The following is a 21749-nucleotide window of genomic DNA, read 5'->3' as shown; positions in this document are numbered from 1 at the left end:
AGTACAATACAAACTTTGTGTTAAAAAAGAAAAAAAAAACCAATATGGGGATACAAGGGTAGTTCAGTGGTAGAATTCTCACCTGCCATGAAGGAGATCCATGTTTGATTCCCGATCTGTTCCCTACCCCCACCCCCAGTTTCCTTCCCACTCCGCTTAGGGTTAGAATAACTCTAAAATTAAAAAAGTGTTACTTATATAAAGAGAATATAGGATATAGGGGACAAAGGTAGAAAAGAAACTTTGAATATCTCTTATATTATAGATTTTGATTTGAAACTACGTACATATTTTACACAGTTATAGAACAAAATTAAATTAAAAAAAATACAAATTAAGAACTAAAAATTAAATAAGAAACACATAAACCTGAAAGTGTTTTCGGTTGGCATCACCATATAAAGAAGAAATTCTAAGTGATTTTAAAGCATAGTCATTTGTCTTTGTATCATTATAGTAGGAATCTACCCCAAAGAACAGCATGGAAAAAAAAATCTTTAACAGTTTTCAGAAATTTTATTGTTTGTTGATAGTGTTGCTGTTGCCATTCATAGACTGTTGTATGTATAACATGAGGAAAAAACCCAAATGAGTACTTATGTGATAATTCTAATTCTGCTAACTCCAGAATAATAACCAGAATTATTGGGTGGGAAAAGGAGGTACAGATGTAATAAAGAGGAGGTTAACTCATGGTGTATGTTATCTTTCAAAACAAAACAAGAGTCCTCCAAAACAAAAAACTTTATTGCTTAGCTCTGTCCACTGAAAGGACTGAAAATAGTGACCCTCCATAACATTGCCAGCCCTTAGAGCCCAGCTTATGGGCACTTTGTAAAGAAACAGGGCCTTTTGGAGAAATGGCTTATTCAAGCTCTCTGGCAGTAAATGAACACCATTTACTACTACCTTACACCAGATAGCAAGGAAGTTATTAAAGATTACTTTGTTAAAAGGATCTAGCAAACAACTTGAAGGGATTCTCATTAGGCAGATACAGAGGACAGAGGACAGATTACACCAATTGGCAAAATTCAGATGGTTGGAAACTTTATAGAACGTATAATGCTGTTTCTTCAACAAGCAATGAATTTATGAAGAAAAAAATAAACATGTAGATTTTATTTGGATCTTGATTTAAGCAAACTAAATGAACCATTTCTCTGGTAATTGGAAATTTGATACTCAGTGGTATTTTGTTTTATTTTTTTAGTAAGGTATATTTTCAGTAGATTTTGCAGATCAACTTTTGGTTGGTAAGACATTAAAAATATTTTATGTTCTGTTATTTTATGATATTATAGAATTACTGATAATATTGGGTGGGTTGGTAATAGTATTGTAGTTATGTTTAAAAAGTTTTAACTTTTAGAGGTACATACTGAAATAACGCAGGAGGAGTGTTCTAGATTGCTAGCTGCTGGAATGCAACACACCAGAGATGGATTGGCTTTTAATAAAAGGGGATTTATTTTGTTAGTTCTTCAGAGGAAAGGCAGCTAACTTTCCTCTGAGGTTCTTTCTTACGTGGGAAGGCACAGAATGGTTTCTGCTGGCCTTCTCTCCAGGCCTCTGGGTTCCAACAACTTTCCCTGGGGTGATTTGTTTCTGCATCTGCAAAGACCTGGGCTAAGATGAGGTATGCTGAGCTGCTTGGGCTGTGCTATGTTGCGCTGTCTTATTTAAGCACCAGCCAATTAAGTCAAACATCATTCATTGCAGCAGGCATGCCTCCTAGCCGACTACATATGTTATTAGCAACAGATGAGGTTCACGTACCATTGGCTCATGTCCACAGCAACAGGTGCCTTCACCTGGCCAAGTTGACAACTGAATCTAAATGCCACAAGGGGAAAATGGATAGGGGAATAGATGAAACAAGATTGGCCGATAATTGTTGAAACTGGTTGATGGGTACATGGAGATTCCATATACTATTGTCCATTTTTGTAAGTGTTTGAATATTTCCATAATAAAAAGTTAAGGGTTGAGGAGGGGGTGGGAACAAAGAATGTGGCCTGATAGAGTTTCAGATGATAGTGGAAAAATCCAAGTGAAAATGCCTGTTGAGAAGTTAAAAGTTAGAATTGGTGTTGGGGGGAAATGAACAGGACTATGAAAGTGTATTTTGTTATCTTTGGAATAAAGGTGATAGTTGTAAAAGTATAGATTTTTTTTTTTCTCCTTACCTCTATCAGTGTTGGGGTCCCATCTGGGAGATTAACTTTTTAAAGAAAGAAAAGCAGAAGAGTAAGGAATAAAATATGATTTAGGAATTTAGGAATTGATTTAGGAATCAGAGAACAGAAAAGTTACTGATCAGTAGAGAAAGGGAAAGAACTGGCAGAAAGATTAGAATAGCATCCAGAAATCGACAGAATGGTTTCAAGAAGTGGGGGTCAAATGCTGTGGGGTGGTCAAGGGGGAAAATAGTCCAGGGTACTCTCTCCTCTGTGTTAGGAAGTAGTCAAATATTATCACTGTTCTTCATCAGTTTGCCAGTATTGTTATTTGGTATTCTGTTGTGCTTAAGATAATTAGTTTTGGGCCAGAGTTTGAAATGGGGCTAATAATAGCACTTTTCAGGGTTAATTAGTAGGTGAATAAATACATGTAAAGTTCTTAGAACAGTGCCTGCTGCATCAGAAGTACTGCTACTACTGCACTGCACCCAATCACCCTTCTTATTGCATTTATATTTAATAAGCTTGTGGTTTCTACACTCATTTCTGTTTTGGAATTGGGTGATTCCAAGAAAAATTTAAGTATAGATTATCTTGAACCCTTTTCAGATTAAGTAATTTTGGATTAAGTAGTATTTTAATTTTTTAACAAAAATCACATTTTAGTTTTTTAGGCTAGATTGATGGTAAATTGTTGGATGACTTGAGTTCCTGTATTTTAAGGAGTAGAACCTAAAAATGGAGAGTTAAATAACAAACAAACTTTTATGAACTTTTATATATAAGATAGTCTTTGTCATAATTTATCTTTGGTGTTTTTTATTTGCATAGGCAGGCAATGGGAAAATCGAACCTGGGTCTCCAGCATGGCAGGCAAGAACTCTGCCTGCTGAGCCACTGTGGCCCACCCTATCTTTGCTTTTTTTTTTTTCTTAAAAACTATAGTTTTATTTATTAAAATATTTTTAAAAGATATTCTTAAATGTTTGTAACAAATAAATAGCCCATTTGAATATGGCTTTCCTTTAAATCTTTTTTTCATTAGGAACAAAAAAATAATACTAAAAAAATATAAAAACTGGTGGTAATTTTATGGTATGTGCATTGGACTTGGAAACATGAATTTAATTGTTTTACTTTTAAAGACTTTAGGTAAAGTTGGCCGAGTCCAACAGATTTATTCAGACAGTGACTTAAAGGTGGAAGTTTGTGGAACATCTTGGACATACAATCCAGCAGCAGTTTCCAAGGTGGCATCTGCAGGATCAGCCATTAGCAATGCCTCTGGTGGTATGTTTTGTGTTGTTTCTTTAAAAATAATGTGTTTTACATTAGAATCTTTGTTAATCCCCAAATTCTTATGCACGGATAATGTTTTATGTGTTCTTGGCTTTCTCCCAGATCACATAGCCTCACTTGAATGTTGACCGCCTTTTAAACTTATATTAAAGATTTTTTCCTTTTCTTTTGATATGATGAATAGTCTTTTTTCTGGCTGAGGCACTTCCTGGAAAAGTTCCATAAGTATGTGCTTTTTCTTGGCTGTATATCAAGGCTTCTCCGTATCAGATCTGAGGTACCTGAAATTCAACACTACTCTTGAGTCAGAACTTTTGTTTTTTGCCAAAGTATTCCTTTCTTAGACTGCTTTATTTTCTCTTTATTACTAACATTATTCTTCCTGCATATTTTTATATGCCACCTACATTTATTCTCTTAACCGATTTAATAAAACTTATATATGCTACAGTGAATAGAGAACCATGTAAGATGTGAATATGCTAGAGGGTTGGATAGACTCATTCCTTAAGTCTTTCATTCATACACTCAAACTTCATACCCATATTCAGTTCATTCTACAGCAGATTACAAGTTGCTGCACATATACTGTTCTCATCCAGAAAAGAAGAGAGAACCATAACGGTGAATGGTAAAAAAATGAAAGGAAAATATTGGATGAGCTCTTTTGGTTTTCTGTGCTGCTTTCTATTACTTCTACTTTTGTCTTTTCTCCCCTGCTGTAATTCACTAGTGTGGGTAAGATTTAAATCAACTAGTGTTTTTGTTTTTTTTTTTTTAATATGGAATGCTTCAGGAATTTGTGTGTCATCCTTGCGCACGGGCCATGCTGATCTCTGTATCTTTCCAATTTTAGTATATGTGCTTCCGAAGTGAGCACTAGTGTTTATTTTTATCTTGAGGTGAAATGGCATCACTGCAGTCTGATACATACAAACTAAGGTGTGAGGGATGGTTAATATCCTGCTCTGAAATAGTGTGGACTTGGTGTTGGTTCCCTGCCCCATTTTATGATTTCTTTGCGTTCCGATAAATTCAAGAATTAAGGACTAGAGCTTGGTAGTTTCTCTATTCATCAGTGAATTTTTTTTTTAAAAGAGTATCTTATGAAAGGGACAATATAAATACATTCTCTAGTCCTTCATCAACACCAGTCAGTTGGCACCTAGTAAAGTATGTCACCAACATTTTAGATGACCATTTGGTTTGTCCCTAAAGTATATCCCCAGAACCTGGAATGTTATGCACCTTACGTAATTTTTGAATCATAATCTTTGATCTGTTGAATTATTCTAAGGTCTGTGGTATTAACCCTGATAGTTACAGTGGTGTGCTTGAAGCCACAAAGGAAGTTTGTGTCATTGTGATCCTCGTAACAAGTGGGTTCATTCATAATATCTTCCGTATGACTCCTAAATCTTAAACTATTTTTAGTATGTAACTCACTGCTTTGTCTGAAATTATAACTTGAAATCCATGGATTGGAGAAAACTTAGAACACTTACGGGCCAAATTTGATGCAGCTGGGTACAGTAGTAATTATAACTTATGTGGATGATTATTTTATTATAAAAGACACTAATGATAGAAGTAATAAAATAGGAAAAAGCTTATATTATATGAATATGTGTAATGCTTTTCTGTTAGTAGTTAAGGTTTGAGATCCTCCTATATTAGCAGCTTTATTTGATGCTTTACAGAAAGACTCTCCCAACTTCTGAAGAAATTATTTGAAACCCAAGAATCTGGTGACCTCAATGAAGAATTAGTTAAGGCTGCTGCCAATGGAGATGTTGCTAAAGTGGAAGATTTGCTAAAAAGACCAGATGTGGATGTGAGCATTTTAAAAATTATTTTGAAGCAGACACAAAAATAAAGAGAAACTTTTTATACTTTAATAATTAAGATTTTGCCACATATGCTTCATCTATTCCCTTTTTTTCTGGTATTTTAAAGCAGATACCAGGCATTACTCTTCAGTGTGTATTTCTGAAAGAGCTGTTGTCATTTTCTTATTTAATAATATGACCCTTTAAGTTTAATGAATGACAAAACTTACATTTAGGTTGATGGTTAGTGACTTTGGGAAATTCGCTGTGATTTGTTCATGTAAATATCATTTTATGGTTTCTTTTAAATCTATTTTAAATTTCTTTCAGCAATCTTCTGTCCCTCTTAAACTTTTTCCCATTCACTACCTATGAAGTTGACTATTTCACAGCTTATAATACAAACACACAGTTTACTTTTTAATTTTACCATTCACACAGGCCATGTTTTAAATGGGCCACTTTGATTCTAGCTTCGTCATCCATTGACTTTGCCGTTGGTACATGCTGGCGCAGTATGTTTAGTGCTGGTCAAGAGATTATAGTTGGAGTGGGAACTTGAAACATCCTCACTATGTTGTAAAGGCATTTGTTGTTATGTCTTTTTATATTTAAGTATATTAGCGAGTTTAGAGAAGTACAGATCTGTGATTGAAAAGTATTAATGTCTTCTTTCCAGGGAGCTCATGTGACATGAGCTAACCTGAGTGTTAGCTTTATCAGAGAGAGACCAATTGGAGCACAGCATAGCACAGTGATTTCTTCTTTGGTTGTGATACATATATCATGAGTAATCTGTTTCAGGTATTAAAGTACCAAATGATTTTTTTTCTGTGTTCAAAATAGGTTATTGTCAGGTTTTCTTTATATTCAGTTGAACAGATTTACATTTTATTTCAATGTTTTTTCTTAATTACCAATTTATTTTTGTTATTTTTAAACAATTCTATGCATACTAAGAATTTAAAAGGAAGTATGGTTACACAGGATTTGTTATGAAAAAAACAACATCCCTTTCCTCCCCATCCCCATTTTCTTCTCCAAAGGTAACTATATTTATTTCTTTTAGCTGATTTTCTTCATTCTTATCTCTACATTCTACCAAAAATATGCTTCTTTTGTTATGTATTATTATTTAGGAGTTATCTTTTGATACCTCATTCTATAAGGTTGAGGATTCAGCTTTATTCTACCACTTCAGCTCCCTACCTGTTGCTTCTTAACATGATTTTATTTGAAATTTTGTTAAGATTTGAATTAATTGTCCATGTTATTTAGTAAATGACATTCATAGTTGAGCTGTGGAGATTATGTTTTCCTACACAACTGTTTGTTTTCTTTGAAATTCATAGTTCTTTTTTAAAAACCTGAAGTATAATTTACATCCAGTAAAATTATGGGTCAGGTTTTTCTCTTTTTTTCTTTTTGGGTGCATGGTCTGGGAATCAAGCCTGGATCTCCTGCATGGAAGGCGGGCATCCTACCACTGAACCACCTGTGTGCACCCCTTAGATCAGTTTTGACAAATACATACACCTATGTAATCCATATCTCTATCAAAATGTAGAACATTTCCTTCATCCCCAAAAGTTCACTTATACTCTTTCCCAGACAGTTTCTTTGAACACCAAAATTTTTTTTAAATTTTCCTTTTTTTTCTCTTCATTTTCTGTGTTCTTATAATTAATCCCTCCCACAACTCTTCTCTAATTTTCTGAATCTCTCAGAACATTCATACGCATCAGGTATGTATTCATTTCATTTTCTGGACGACTTTTCTCTCAGTGCCTGTGACATGCTCCAGTCTGGACACGTGTGCTGCACCTGATGCCCGTTTAGAATATGGCCTCACCCATCTTCTTGAGGACCCCCTTTCCCCCTCTCCTGTGTTGGATTTCTTGTTGTTTTTATTCCCTATCTTTCCGTTTCCATGTTTCCTCTCTGATTGGCAAAGTACAGTCTTTACTACCTTCTGGAGAGAGGATTAATGAGAAATAGCCCTTATGTATCTGAAAAAAAATTTTTTTTTCCTTGCAATTAAATTTTGGATGGAAATGGAATTCTAGATTGGAAGTAATTTTCCTTTAAAATAGTTCTGTTTTCTTCCAGTATCCAGAATTGCTGTTAAGAAGATCTAAGCCATTCTGATTTCTGATAACAAGCTGTTTCTTTCCTTTCGACCATGAGGATCTCTTTTTTCTGTCAATATTCTGAACTTGCACAATGATGTGCGTTGATGTGAATCTATTTTTATCCATTATTTTAGAAATTTGGACCTTTTATATCTGGAAATTATGCTTTTCATATCTGGAAATTGTCTTTATTTCAGTAGTAATTTTCTCCCCTTTATTTTCTCTGATCTTGGATTATTCCTCTAATGTTTTAATGTTTTCTTTTTCTTTTTCCCCCTATTTTCTGGGAGATTCCTTAACTTGATCCTCCAACCCCTTTTCCAGGTTTTCATGTTCCATTATTTGAAAATATTCAGGCTCTTTTGTTGTTGTTGTTCTTTTGATATTCTGTTTTATGGTATCATGTTCGTATTTAAAAGATGCAACATCTCTCTCTTCACTGAGTATATTGATAATGGAGTTTTTGTTTTAATTTCTCTTGTCCTGCTTAATATTTTGTCTCTTCTAAATTACTCTTTGTTTGTTTTTGTCTCTTTCATGTCAGAAAGATCTCTGTTCCTCAGAAATCTGGTGATCCTTGGTTTTCCACTCATCTTTAAGAGTGGGCAATAAAAAGCTTTTTTGAAAGGCCTCGTGTCTATGAGTGGGGTTTTCAACTCTGGGCTTCACTATAATGTGATCAGATTGAATCCTTGGGTTATTCCAGTATCAATCATTAGGTTTTTTTCTCTTGGGCTGATCTGACTTCCCAGAGAAGGATCTTGATTCTTCTGCATGGAGGATATATAAATCTGATTTCATCTGTCATGTAAACTGATTAAGGGAAGAAGGCCTGGGTTTTCACTATTCAGCATGTTAATATTTACATAAAACATCTGATTTTAGTACTATGCCCCAACCTTAAGAGTACCTGGTTCCTATAGGCCAGAGATTGTTTTACCTTATTCTTTGGAATCACCTTTCAGGTTTTTTTAGGGTAAGGGTGGGGCAGTAGCTCAACTGTGCACTGTCAGGGAAGGGAGTCATAGTTTCTAAACAGACTTTCAACTTATCCTTTTGTTTTTAGTATGTACCACTGCATTCATCCTATACCATTTCCAGAGGTATCCATTAAACGGTCCTGACCCTTTTACATTTATTGACATAAGTGTTGCTTGTAGGCTTTCTCATGACAGATTTAGGATTCAGCTTTCTTTGGATTAAGTCAATTCTACCTGTTCACCTGCTTCTTAGCTTCCAGTATATATTGAGTGTGTGTGTGTGTGTGTGTGTGTGTGTATATGACTAAGTGCGTGCATATTTTTTTCTTGTTTTCTTTCTTGTTTTAATTATCCTTAAGGGTTGAGGCTTTAAGAAAAAAAGTTTACTCTTTAGATAAAGTTACAGGAGGTAATGAAAATAAATGCAACCTAATCTTTAATTTAAAAACACGAATATATGTGTATACTTTTAAAAGTCTTATAATGCTGAAAACCAGTAGCCTCTTGATTCATACCTGCCCTTCTAGATATGAAAAATTCCAGCTCTTCTAGTGAAATTTTTTTTTCATTTTAGATTTTCTGTTTTTTTTTAAAAGAAAATTATACTTTTGCTACCCCTGAAACAAATATATTCAAGGTGGCATTCGAATTTTTTGAATGAACTAAAATCCTAATTTTATCTTTCTTATTTCATACTAGTATGTAGTGAGATAATTGCAATTGATTCTTTTTTTTAAAGCAGTTTTATTGAGATATACTCACATACTGTATATTCCTTCCAAAGTGTACAATTCTTGGCTCATAATATATTCAGAGTTGTGTATTCATCAAAACAGTCAATTTCAGAACATTCTCATTAATTCAAAAAGAAAAATCCCGTGTCCTTTATACACTTTATTATTGACACTCAGCATTGGTGTAGTACCTATTTTACAACCGAAGAAAGAGTATTAAAATATTACTTCTTCCTTTCCAATTTGAGTACTTTTTATTTCTTTTTCTTGCCTATCTGCTTCAGCTAGAACTTCTAGCACAGTGTTGAATAACAGTTGTTACTAACAGTTGTGACAGTGGGCACCTTTGTCTTGTTCCAAATCTTAGATGGAAAGCTTTCAGTCTTTCATGATTGAGTACAAAGTTAGCTGTGGGTTTTTCGTGTATGCTGTTTATCATGATGAGGAAGTTTCCCTCCATTCCTATCTTTTAAAATATTTTTATCAAGACAAGATGTTGGATTTTGTCAAATGCCTTTTCCCCGTCAGTCAAGATGATCATGTAGTTTTTACCCTTTTGATTTGTTACATTTATTGATTTTCTTGTGTTAAACCACCCTTGCATACCTGGGATAAAATACACTTGATTGTGGCATATAATTCTTTTAATGCTCTGTTGAAATTTAATTTGCAAGTATTTTGTTGAGGAATTTTTTTTCTCTTTTATTTTATTTTTTAAAAATATTTTTATTTAAGAAAACAAACAATACACTTAGAACCACCAAAAAAGGATATCTGAGTTAGCTTAACCATAGGCATATTTAAATAAAATATCCAAATAATCATTGCAAGACCTGTATTTGTGCGATAAGTTTCATAAACCAATTAAAAATTAAAGCAACAAGGAAAAAATCTACAAATTCAGATAGCAAAGTTCTAAAATTCTAAATATTAAACACTAACTTAAATGCCATTTGATCATCTGTCAGAACTGTGGATGCTCTCAAGATATCAAGTAGAAAGTTATTACAAATAACTACATTGCATCTATGTTCATTAAAGATACTGGTCTGTAATTTTGTTTTCCTGTATTATCTCAATCTGACTTTGGTATTAGGGTGATATTAGTTTCATAGAATGAGTTAGGTAGTGTTTCCTCTTCAGTTTTTTTTAAGAGTTTGAGCAGGATTGGTATTCTTGGAAAGACTGGTAGAATTCCTCTGTAATAGATCTAATAGATTTTAATTTAATTTTATCTCGTTACTTCTAAATGGTCTGTTAAGGGCTTCTGTTTCTTCTTGAGTTAGTGTGTAGGTTTTTGTGTGTTTCCAGGAATTTGTGCATTTCATCTAAGTTGTGTAATATGTTGGTATATACTTGTTCATAGTATCCTCTTATGATCCATTTCATTTCTGTTGGATCAGTAGTAAGACCCCCTCCCATTTCTGATTTTGTTTGCATCTTCTCTCTTTTTATCTTTTTCAGTCTAGCCGAAGAACCAGTTCTGGGGTGGTTGATTCTTTCTTGTCTTTTTAATTCTCGATTTCATTTATTTCTGCTCTTATCTTTATTACTTATTTCCTTCTGCTTGCTTTGGGATTACTTTGGGGTTCTTTTTCTAGTTCCTCCAGGTTTGCAGTTGTGTCTTTGACTTTAGTTCTTTCTTCTTTACAAAATGGCTTTTAGGCTTTAAATTTCTCTTCCAGAACTGCTTTCCTTCCATCCTGTAAGTTTTGAAATGTTAGGTTCTTGTTTTCATTCATCTTGAGATATTTACTGATTTCTTTTGCAATTTCTGTTTTGACCCACTAATTGTTTGAGTGTGTTGTTTAGACTTCATATTTTCCAGTCCTCCCTCCTAATATCGATTTCCAGCTTCATTCCATTATGATCAGAAAAAGAGCTTTGTAATCTTTTTAAGTTTACTGAAACTTGTTTTGTGACCCAACATGTGGTCTGTCCTGGAGAATGATCCATGTGCACTTGAGAAGAATGTGTATCTTGCTGTTTTGGGATGCATTGTTCTGTAATATATCTGTTAGGTCTAGTTTATTTATTATATTACTCAAGGTCTCTGCTTCCTTATTCATCCTCTGTCTAGATGTTCTGTCTATTGATGGGAGTGGTGTATTTGAAGGTAGGTCTCTTGTTGATGAACTCTTTGTTTCTGCTTATCTGTGAATATTTTAAATTCCCTAATTTTTTTTTATGTTGTCTAACCAATTTACAGATTATTTTAAACTTTTTAAATTGTATAACATATACATAAAACAAAGAAAAAAAAAAGCAATAGTTTTCAAAGCACTCTTCAACAACTAATTGCAGGACAGATCCCAGAATTTGTCAGGGGCTACCATACCATCATCTCAGATTTTTCCTTCTAGCAAGGAAAAATAGGAGGCTAGAAGGAATAAATATTTTTTATCATCACAGTCGACATTTTTTTCTTTTTATTGACTTTTTTATCCATATTTTTTTACTCATCTGCTTGTATCCTAGATAAAAGGAGCATCAGATACAAGGTTTTCACAATCACACAGTTACATTATAATAGCTCTATTGTTATACAGTCATCTGTAAGAATCAAGACTACTGGAACACAGCTCAGCAGTTTCAGGTACTTCCCTCCAGCCACACCTGTACATATAAACTAAAAAGGGATATCTATATAATGCATAAGAATAACCTCCAGGATAACCTCTCAGTTCTGTTTGAAATCTCTTAACCTCTGAAACTTTATTTTGTCTCATTTCTCTCTTCCACTGTTTTGGTCAGGAGGCTTTTTCAATCCCATGATGCCAGGTCCCAGCTCATCCCAGGCATTTTTGTTCCTTTTTGTATTTTCAAACTCTTTCTTCTCACACAGTGTTGTCTTAATATCCTTTATCTCTTTAGCCACATTTTCCTTCATCTCCTTTAATTGATTTAGGAGATTGTTTGAACATCTTTGATTAGTTGTTCCAAAGTCTTTGACTCTTTCTTAGTTTGGCTTTTACTTTTTTGCTCATGTCTGATTATCTTGATGACTTTACTCTGGAGGTCAGTTTCTTTCTATTGCCTAGTATTTTTCTTGTTTTTGGCTTTGTGCTGAAGTACTTCTTTGACACATGGTATAACTTATTATAGATCTTTAGGATAGCGCCTGTTTAACTGAACAGATTTGAACTGATCAGATTTTTCAGTTCTTATTCATCTGATTCTTGCCCTACATATACGGTAAAGCTTTTGACATTACACTATTTGTGCAATTGTTACATCTCCAGAAGAAATCTTCCTTTCTCCTATTCCTTCTCCAGGTTCTTAAAACTCTTAAAACTCTTCATTGCCTCTTGCTGCTTTTGCCTGAAGGGCATATTCTGGAAGGAGGGTTACCCCGGGGGAGGACTTTCTAAGTCAGTATTTCCCAGTCAGAACAGAGCCAGGGTCCTGTGAAGGGGCATAGAGTGGCTTCACAGTGCCCTTGGAAGGATGCCAGATTTCTCTTTGACAGCTCATCAAATCTATGCTTTCATTTTTTCCCCCTTTTCCTGTGGTTTTGGCTGACTGTTCCTGCAGTCCTAAGGTTGTACTGTGCCTGTATGTCACAGTGATTCTGCCCCTGTTGCAAACAGAGGTTGAAACAGTGGCTACTCTTGTCTGGTTGGGTTGAAATCCTAGCACAGAGCCAGGACCCAGCAATCTGAATTTGCTAATCAAAAGCTGCAAACAATGCTGTGATGTTTTTTCCATTTACTTGGGGAAGAGCCACCTATAACAAACTTCCCTGCAGCCCTAAGAAGGTACTATAACTTTATATTCCCCACTTCTACTCCCTTTGAGGGTGGGGTTGAAACAGAGGCTGCCACCTGGGCTGCTTTTTGTCCTGGGCTAGTTGAAATTAGCTGCCCTCAGAGCTGGTTCCCAGCAGTTCCTAGTTCACTATTCAAAAACCACAATCTGTGTTCAGTCTCCACTTCCAGCTCCATCCTGGGGAATGGGTACCAGTCTCCACAGCTTAGAGAGTTTTACTCACAGCTCTTCACCACAGATCATCAGTCCCTGCCTTCCATTCTTGCCGACTGTTTCAGACAGTTCCTTGCTGTTTACTAGCTGCCCTGGAGAACGAACTGAGTCTTGAAGCTCCCTGCTCCACCATCTTTCCCAGAAACCTACTATCTTATTTCTTATAGCATCCTGCTCTTGATTTTTAGAAAAAAAGTAATATGAAATGTCTAGTTGAAGTTTTCCCCTAAGTTTTTTTTTTCCCTCTCCATTTGTTTCTTCCAGCTTAATTTCTTTTCTCATTATTTTATTTTGTCTTTTTTTTATTGGTGTGTTTCTCAAATCTCAGATCTTGCCCATCCATACCTAAGTAAGACATTAAAAAGCTGAACAGGTCTTGTTGACTGAAATATCATTTTGGTGATAGGATGTGTGGAGCTGTTGGGCGTCTCTGAAAGCCATCATGCAGGGGTCTGTTCTCTGCTACTATTTAGTTCTTTAAAGGAAGAAACCTCTTTTAACTATCTAGGGACTAGATACATGGCAGAGTCTCTGTCCTTGAACTGGTGCAGTGGACGTGACGTGTGACCCTTGCACAGAAGAGTGACTCCTAGTGCCTCTCCTGTTAGCTCTCTGATGTGCTTGTATCTGTAGGCTTTGCGTTGGTCTTGGGTTCCCTGTGTTCTTTTAGACCTCAACTTCCTTTTCCCTATAAAATCAGTTAACAGTTATTTGTCTGTTTTTCTTTTTTTAAAGATATGTTGGTTTTTCTCATTTCACTTCTTTGTCGTTAAGGTTTTTTGCTTTTTAAATTATTTTACTATCATTTTAGTTTAGTCTCAGAAGGAATAGGATGTAAGCATGTGTTGTCAGGCTACCATCTTTAACTGTCTTCTATTGGTTTCCGATGGGAATGAAAGGGGTGGTATTAAAGAATTGCCTGCCCTTTGCCTTGGGTATAGCCCTGGGTTTCACGTATGTGTAGAGCATCTGGCATGGAGGAAATGTTGCAGATTACTGCTTTATAAAGTAGTAATTACTTGTACCTAGCCATCCTGCTAACTCATTTATGTCTTTCATAATAGTTTGCCTACAGTTGGTAGTTGATATATTTGTTGAGTTTAATTATTTATACTGTAATAGGCAGTATCTTTTCCAGAAGTTTTCCATTCTTCCTCTGCTTTTTCCATTGAAACATGGACTCTGAGATGTAATGATCTAAATAAAACTAACTTAATATCCCTCCTTCCTTCTCTCCTTCCCTCTTTTCTCTCAATTTTACAGATTCCCTAACAGTTCTCTTATAGCTCTTTGAACAAACAGAACATTGATCTTCTCTAATTTTTCTAAATTAGAGAAAAGAGTTTCTGGTGATCCATACTAGCATATATGAAACACCAACTTGGGTTTTAGGATCATACAGTATTCTAGATTTAAACCTAGACTATATGTATTAATTGGCTTTTTCTGATTTATGGCTTTTTCTGATTTATGACTTTTGTTCATCCTTTCTTATTTTTTATTTAGGTAAATGGACAGTGTGCTGGCCACACAGCTATGCAAGCCGCTAGTCAGAATGGACATGTTGACATTTTGAAGTTACTTTTGAAGCAAAATGTGGATGTAGAAGCAGAGGTAATTAAAATAAGCTTGAAAATTATTTTGAATAGAATTACTGTCCTTCTGTTTTTTTTGAAATGGATTACTTATTCTTGAAATTTAATATTTACCTTAGGCTTTTATCAGCATCTGATTGAAAATAAAAATTTAAAAAGTCAACCTGAAGCATTTCTTGTTTTCCCTCACTCAATATTCTAGGCATAGCTCTAGTTGAAGCTTTCTAATATTATGGTAGGATCACTATGCTGTTGGGAGCCCAGGTATCTTCTGGGTTGAGGGAAGTAGATGAAGGAAATACAGATTCTCTGTGTCAAAGTTTCTCTTAATCCCTAGGACGCTTAGAGACCTTTCTTTGTATTTTCTGTTTGTTTGTTTTCATACGGGAATCAGAGTATAAGCCTTTGTTTAGTCTTACTGTTTCTTAACTAATGGGGATCTTTGAAGAGTTTAGAGTGCATGTTTATGTCTATATTTATACTTATAATTTAGATTATTTTCTTATAGAAGGAAAATGAATATTTCTTAGTATTATTGGAGTTTCAGTTGGGAATCTATATGTGTCGTATTAAGGATGGCTTGCTTTGTCTGTGTTACTAAAAGGTCTGAATATTTAGATTCGTAAGTCTGAAATGATAAGATTGAATTTTTGCAGATCCCACTTGAATCTTCAGTAGGATTTGGAAATCTTTATCATTGTAGAAGGGAAGATAGGCTAAGCCAGGACACAGAGGGGGAAGAATATGAGGAGTTCAAAGAGCTCAAGAAGCTTAGCTTCTCAGTTTCTGGGATACAAGGAGTATTAATTTATATATAAGCACTTATTTATCTTTAAGCAATTTGAAAAGAGCTCTCCTAAGAATTTTTGTTAATTTGGCATTACTATCTAGAGGTAGATAACTATACATCAAACAGACAAAAATAGAAAGTCAAACACAAAGACACAGAAACAGAAATATAAAACTCACTAGTTTGAACCATAATTTTGCATCTTTTCTGAAAAGTCTTCTTACACAAAGACATGAAAGATTGTATATATGGGATTTTTTCTTATTTTTCTTCCTTTTGTGAATATGAATTTAATTGTAGGATAGTATTATAATTTAAAATTCATTTTCAGGCCAGTGTTCCCAAATTCTAATTTATATTGGACCCAGGCTGTGTTACAAAGGAATATCATCATATTTTTCTTTTTCATTGAACTAAACATAGACCAATTATCTAGAATGCATTTTATTACTTTTTTATTGTGAAATATAACATATATACCAAAAAGCAATAAATTTCCAAGTACATTTTAACAAATAGTTATGAAACAGATTTTTATTTTACTATTCTTTCATTTTTTTAAGACTTTTTTTAAATTGTGAAATATAACATATACAGAAAAAAGCAAAAAAATTTCCAAGTACATTTTAACAAGTAGTTATAGAACAGATTTTAAAGTTTGGTATGGATTACAGTTCTGTGATTTTTCATTTTTTCTTCTAGCTGCTCCAAGACACTGGAGACCAACAGAAATATCATTATAATCATTCGGCAGTCATACTCATTTGTTAAATCCTATCATCTATGTTATACTCCTCCTTCTCTTTAAATAACATATTTACATAAAAAAATAAATTTTGAAGTACATTGCAGTGATTAGTTGTAGAACAGATTTCAGAATTTGGTTACAATTCCACAATTTTAGGTTTTTTCTTCTAGCTTCTCTAAGGTACTGGAGGCTAAAAGAAATATCAGTATACTGATTCAGCACTCATACTCATTTGTTAAACCCGATCTTCTCTGTATAACTCCACCATCACCTTTGATCTTCCACTCTTTAGGGGTATTTGATCTATGCCCATTCTAACTTTTTCATGTAGGAAGGGGCTGTCGATAATATGGGATAGGGGGACGGAACTAGTTGATATTCTGAAAGGGCTAACCCCTCTGCATTTGAGAACTTACCTGGTCCAGGGACCCACTAGAATGCATTTTAAAGGACTGCATCTGATGTACTAATATTAATATTTTTTATGATTATCTAAAAACAATTGATGTCATAATATCAACAAGTGTTATTACAAACACAGTAAATAGTACTTTACAGAGATCCAAACAGCCCAATTACTAGATCAGAACCAGATAGATACAGAGGTAGGGGCAGAGGAGGTTTTGGAGGAAGAAGTGATGTGGTGACTTTAACCCCAGTCAGGGACTCAAACCCCAGGCAACCTTCCTGGCCTCAGCACTATCTTACCCTTACCCAATTGAATGTACAGAATCTGAAACTTTCTTGTCTCAAAACAAAATCATGCCTATGGGTCTGCAATACCGCTGAGAAGAGGAGAGAGTCTCAGTGGTTGAGCCTCGAGACAAACAGGTCTAAGTGGCAATGTACAATCAGTGTTTGGGCAAGCCCCTCCCACCAGGGGCCCCAGAACCTTCAGTAAGAAAGGACCTAGGAATCTTTCAGTCCCATCAGAGTCACCAAATTGTTCCTGAGCAAATGGGCTTGCTGCCTGTTGCATGCCATGACATCAGAATTTTGAGAAAAGAAAGAATTTTAATGCAAGTCAGCTGGCATGGAGATACGAGCCCCTGGCTCAGATCTGTCTCTCTGAGCCTAAAGGCTTTAGGGTTTTTATGGAAAGACACTCAGTTAACTAAGTTAATAACTACGCTATCCTATAAAAGAATGGAACTAAACTGAAGTTACCATTATAATAACAGGTAAAACTGCTATAGTCAGCAGTTATGCTCCCGGTCTTGGGAATAAACATGAGTTAGACATAGAAGCTCAAAGAGTCTTAGGTAAAATAATTCAGACTTGGAGACAATTACAGTGCAGTATGGTAAAAGGCATAATAGAAGGAGAGAGATTAATTTTTTGAGAGCGGGAGTTATATAGGAGAGGATTTGCCTGAATTAATTTTCAAGAATGTTTACTTCTCAAGCCAAGGAGCTAGGCCTCCAAGAAGTTTGTTCTTTATATAGTAACAAGACATAAAAGAGTTTTAAATATGAAATTTGCATTTTACAGAGAGAATTCTTTCTGTAGGATGAAGAATGGGTTGGGATAAAAATAAAGTGGAGGCAGGGAGTGCTGTGGCAGTAGTTCAGGTGAGAATTGAAGACATGAATTAGTGGTAGAGTTAGAGAAAAGACAATAGATTTAAGCATAAATTAAGCAGTAGCATTTGGTGCTTGCATGTAGGAACTCAGGGATAGGAAATAGATGAATGGGACTTAGAAATACTGATTTTGTTGACCATATGGTTGGTGATTCTAACAGCAAAGAAAGGGAAGACTGGAAAAAGCACACTTTGGAGGGTTGAGAGGAGAGAAAAGGACAAGGAATGTAGAAAGAACCAAGATGAGCTTTAGATTTAATTTGAGGCCCCTTCAGAATCCTTTGAAGTAGCCTTGTTGAGGTCAGCTGTAATATTGCCTTCCAATATCTCATTTGGTGCAAGTGTCAGAAGCAGAATAATGAGCTGTATGTTTTAGAATTATTTGGAGTGCTTACGATGGATTCAGAAGAAAGCCACAAAACCTGTAAGTTAAATTTTTGTGCAACTGGGGTTTTCTGATTTAGAAGAGAAACCTGGAGAAAATTTAATTGTTTTCTGTTGTGTGTGCATTTTTTTCATTAACTTATGTACATTGTTTTTTAACTTACGTATATATCATGGTTGTTATCTTTAGTGTTGTTTTTACATAAACTGTTGATGAGACATGCATGGAAGTGTTTCAGTAGTGATTTTCTAACAACCATAAATGTATGGTACACTTTATAAATAGTTACTGTTTTCATTTAGTGAGTGTTAGTGGATTGATAGTCCTTTTTTTAATAGAAAGGAGAACCGCAGGATAGGCTTAAAAATTACAACAGAAAAAAAAATACGGATTGAAAGTTAGGAAGATTTCCCTAACTCCAAGTTTCCAAAATACTGAAATGTCTTACCGGAGAGGTTAATGAATTATTTTATTTACAAATACATGGGTATGTGTGCACATATGTGTGTGTATGTGTGTCTGTAAAAAGCTTGGCTGTTGTTTTTCTGGGATGCTTATTTATAATGCTGTTCAGAGGCCCAAGAATTGAATTTCAGCTCTTTCATACCATGTCTGCCAGTTCCTGTCTTTTCAAGAATGATTGTCAAACTGTTGTGGAGTTTTAAAACATGTGTCGTTTTACTTTTAGTATTGGTTTGCGAACATATGCAGAGACCAAAAACTACTTTTGAGTTCCGTAACTGTTTTGAATACTGTTTGTTTTAAATGTTTTTAATCACAACAGTATTTATCTGTGTTATCTTTGAAAAATAGTTCAAATAATCTTAGGTGTCAGGTGAATTATCAAACTCCTTGCAAAAACTAGAGGCTGAGGCTGTGACTCGGGATAACTGTTGTACAGGAAGTTTTTAGAGTATGCCTATTTCTGGGTATCAAAATTTGGGATATAGTTTTGAAATAAGGACAGTACCGTTATATTTCTCCATCTGCATCTGGCTAGGTAATGAGATTTCTGTTTATTTTGAGCTGTCTATATTCTCTTTGATCTTTGTGATGCAATACAGGCATTTTTTTCCCTTTTAAGTAGCAGTTGTGTTTTTTTTTTTTGTACTTCATTAAACACATTTTTTTTTTAAATTTAAGAAATTGGGTTGTTCCTACCCTTTTTTCATAAACATGCATATTATAGAAGGTGAGGCAAACAAACCTATTGATTTCTCTGAAATAGTTTTGGATTTTGAATGTATGGAATTATGCTGATTGATGCTTTAATTTTCTATTTTCGGGTGTTATTTAATACATTTTTTTCCGTTCTTAAATGTACAGAGAAGTGTATGCTTACTATCTTGGGATAATCAATGTAAGCGTGTTTATATATATTTTCTCCCTCCAAGACCTAATTGAGATCATGTTATTTGACTCCCTTAAAAACACTCAGCTAATATTAGTGTAGTTTTTAATCTCAAAAGCTCTTTGTAAATATTGGTTTTGCTCCTTCATCTTTTTTTAAAGAATTTTCATTTGTATTTTTATGTTGGCTTACCATAATGACTGATAAATTAGGAGCAATGAAGTATTGAATCACTTCTGTTAATAACTAACTGTGCATCTAGTAAATATATGATACAATATATTGATCTAGACTCCTTATTTATCTTTGGCATTATTCACTGTTCTAGTCAGTTATTTTGTTGGCTCCATTCTGTTTCCTTTCCTCAAATTAATCTGATTCTTGGTATATTATTATACTTCAGTAATTCAGAAAATTAAATTACTTTTCTTTCTAAAATAGTCACTAATACGATTTAAATGTTGATTTTTAGGATAAAGATGGGGATAGAGCAGTTCACCATGCAGCTTTTGGAGATGAAGGTGCTGTTATAGAAGTTCTACACCGAGGCAGTGCTGATTTGAATGCTCGCAACAAGCGCAGACAAACGCCACTTCATATTGCTGTCAATAAAGGCCATCTTCAAGTTGTGAAGACTTTATTGGATTTTGGCTGTCATCCCAGTCTCCAGGTAAATTCTTTAAAGAATTATATTCTGCGGGTATTGCTAGGGTTCAATTAAAGGAAGTACTGAGCTCTGTGGTAAGCATTCCTTTGTTATCAATTATTTTTTGTATGATAAATCATAATAAATGGTACCAGAGATATAGAATGTGATAACATTAGCAATATTCCTTCTTAGAAAAGCCTTATTTAGAAAGCTTTAGTAGATCAGGTTTATATTTGAGTGTGGTGTGTGGTGCTCCATGCAGAATAGTCAGCTTATGAATTGATTTAACTTTTCTGATTATGACAGTGAGCTTGAGCAGCTTAAAGAAAGTGTAATGTATTTCATGTTAGTCACTTCATTAACTACATAAATTAAGTGTGGCTTAATTTATCTTAGGCTCTTTGTCTGGTCTTTAGTGTAGTCTTGAAGATTTTCTGCTTGGGAAAATACACAGTATTTTAGGTTTGATTTGCAGTAGTACCGAAGTTTTGAAGCAGGGATCAGCTAACTAGTGATTATTCCTTTCCAAAGTTTTAGTAACCAGATGAATTAAACCATGTCCAACGGGAAAGCTAGACTTTGTCCATTATCTACTTAATTCGGTTATTAAGCAACTTGTCTTTTGTGTATCTGTCCAATTACAATTTGGTATGACTACATAATAATTTCATAGCAAAACATTAATAAACATGATAACGTAATTTGGCAGCTTTTAGGTTCCTTTTTATAGACTGTTTTCTATATGTTTAACTGATAAACATGTAAACATATAAGTTTTCTTATAAATATTTTTTATTCTTTGAATAGGTTTTAAATAGGTTTTCTCTTTAATTTTGAAGAATAACATATATACATAAAAGCAATAAATTTCAAAGCACACCGCAACAATTAGTTGTAGAATAGATTTCAGAGTTTGATATGGGTTGCAATTCTACAATTTTGTGTTTTTCTTTCTAGCTGCTCCAGATACTGGAAATTAAAAGAAATATCCATATAATGATTAAGCAGTCATACTTGTTTGTTAAATCCTATCTTCTCTGTTATAACTCCACCTTCTCCTGTGATCTTTCTCCCAATCTTTAGGGATATTTGGGCTAAGCCCATTTAACTTTTTCATTTTGGAAAGGGTTGTCGATAATATGGGATAGGGGGCTGGAACTAGGTGATGTTCTAGAGAGGCTGGCCCCTCTGGATTTCAGAACTTATCTGGCCTAGGAACCCATCTGAAGGTTGTAGGCTTCTGGAGAGTAATCATATGCATGGAACCTTTGTAGAATCTCAGATAAAGCCGTATATGTGCTTTAGGGTCGGCAGGAATGGTTGTGGTTGGGGTTTGACAAGCCATGATAAGTAACTGAAGCTTGTGAAGAGTAGCTTCCAGAGTAGTCCCTGAACTCTATTTGAACTCTCCCAGACACTACCTAATTTGTTACAATTCTTTCCCTCCTTTGGTCAGGAAGGCATTGTCAGTCCCATGGTGCTAGGGCCAGACTCATCTGTGGGATTCATAT

At 34.6% G+C, this 21749-nt stretch overlaps 1 protein-coding gene and 1 non-coding gene across 2 annotated transcripts in view; one reads left to right on the top strand and one right to left on the bottom strand.

Moving 5' to 3' along the window:
• The window catches only part of MIB1 (MIB E3 ubiquitin protein ligase 1), a 142455-nt gene that overhangs the window by 59158 nt on the left and 61548 nt on the right, over positions 1-21749 (top strand). Inside the window, exons 8-11 of the mRNA XM_077135812.1 lie at positions 3329-3473; positions 5183-5316; positions 14645-14752; positions 20062-20259. Of these exons, the coding sequence (XP_076991927.1) occupies positions 3329-3473; positions 5183-5316; positions 14645-14752; positions 20062-20259 (585 nt within the window). The remainder of the gene's footprint in view (positions 1-3328; positions 3474-5182; positions 5317-14644; positions 14753-20061; positions 20260-21749) is intronic.
• LOC143662812 (U6 spliceosomal RNA) lies at positions 4259-4362 on the bottom strand. Its single transcript, XR_013165587.1, has one exon. It is a non-coding gene; the product is annotated as a U6 spliceosomal RNA (small nuclear RNA).

This window comes from Tamandua tetradactyla, chromosome 18, assembly GCF_023851605.1.
Source record: "Tamandua tetradactyla isolate mTamTet1 chromosome 18, mTamTet1.pri, whole genome shotgun sequence".
Classification (NCBI taxonomy): Eukaryota; Metazoa; Chordata; class Mammalia; order Pilosa; family Myrmecophagidae; genus Tamandua; species Tamandua tetradactyla.
This window is presented reverse-complemented; position numbering and strand designations above follow the sequence as displayed.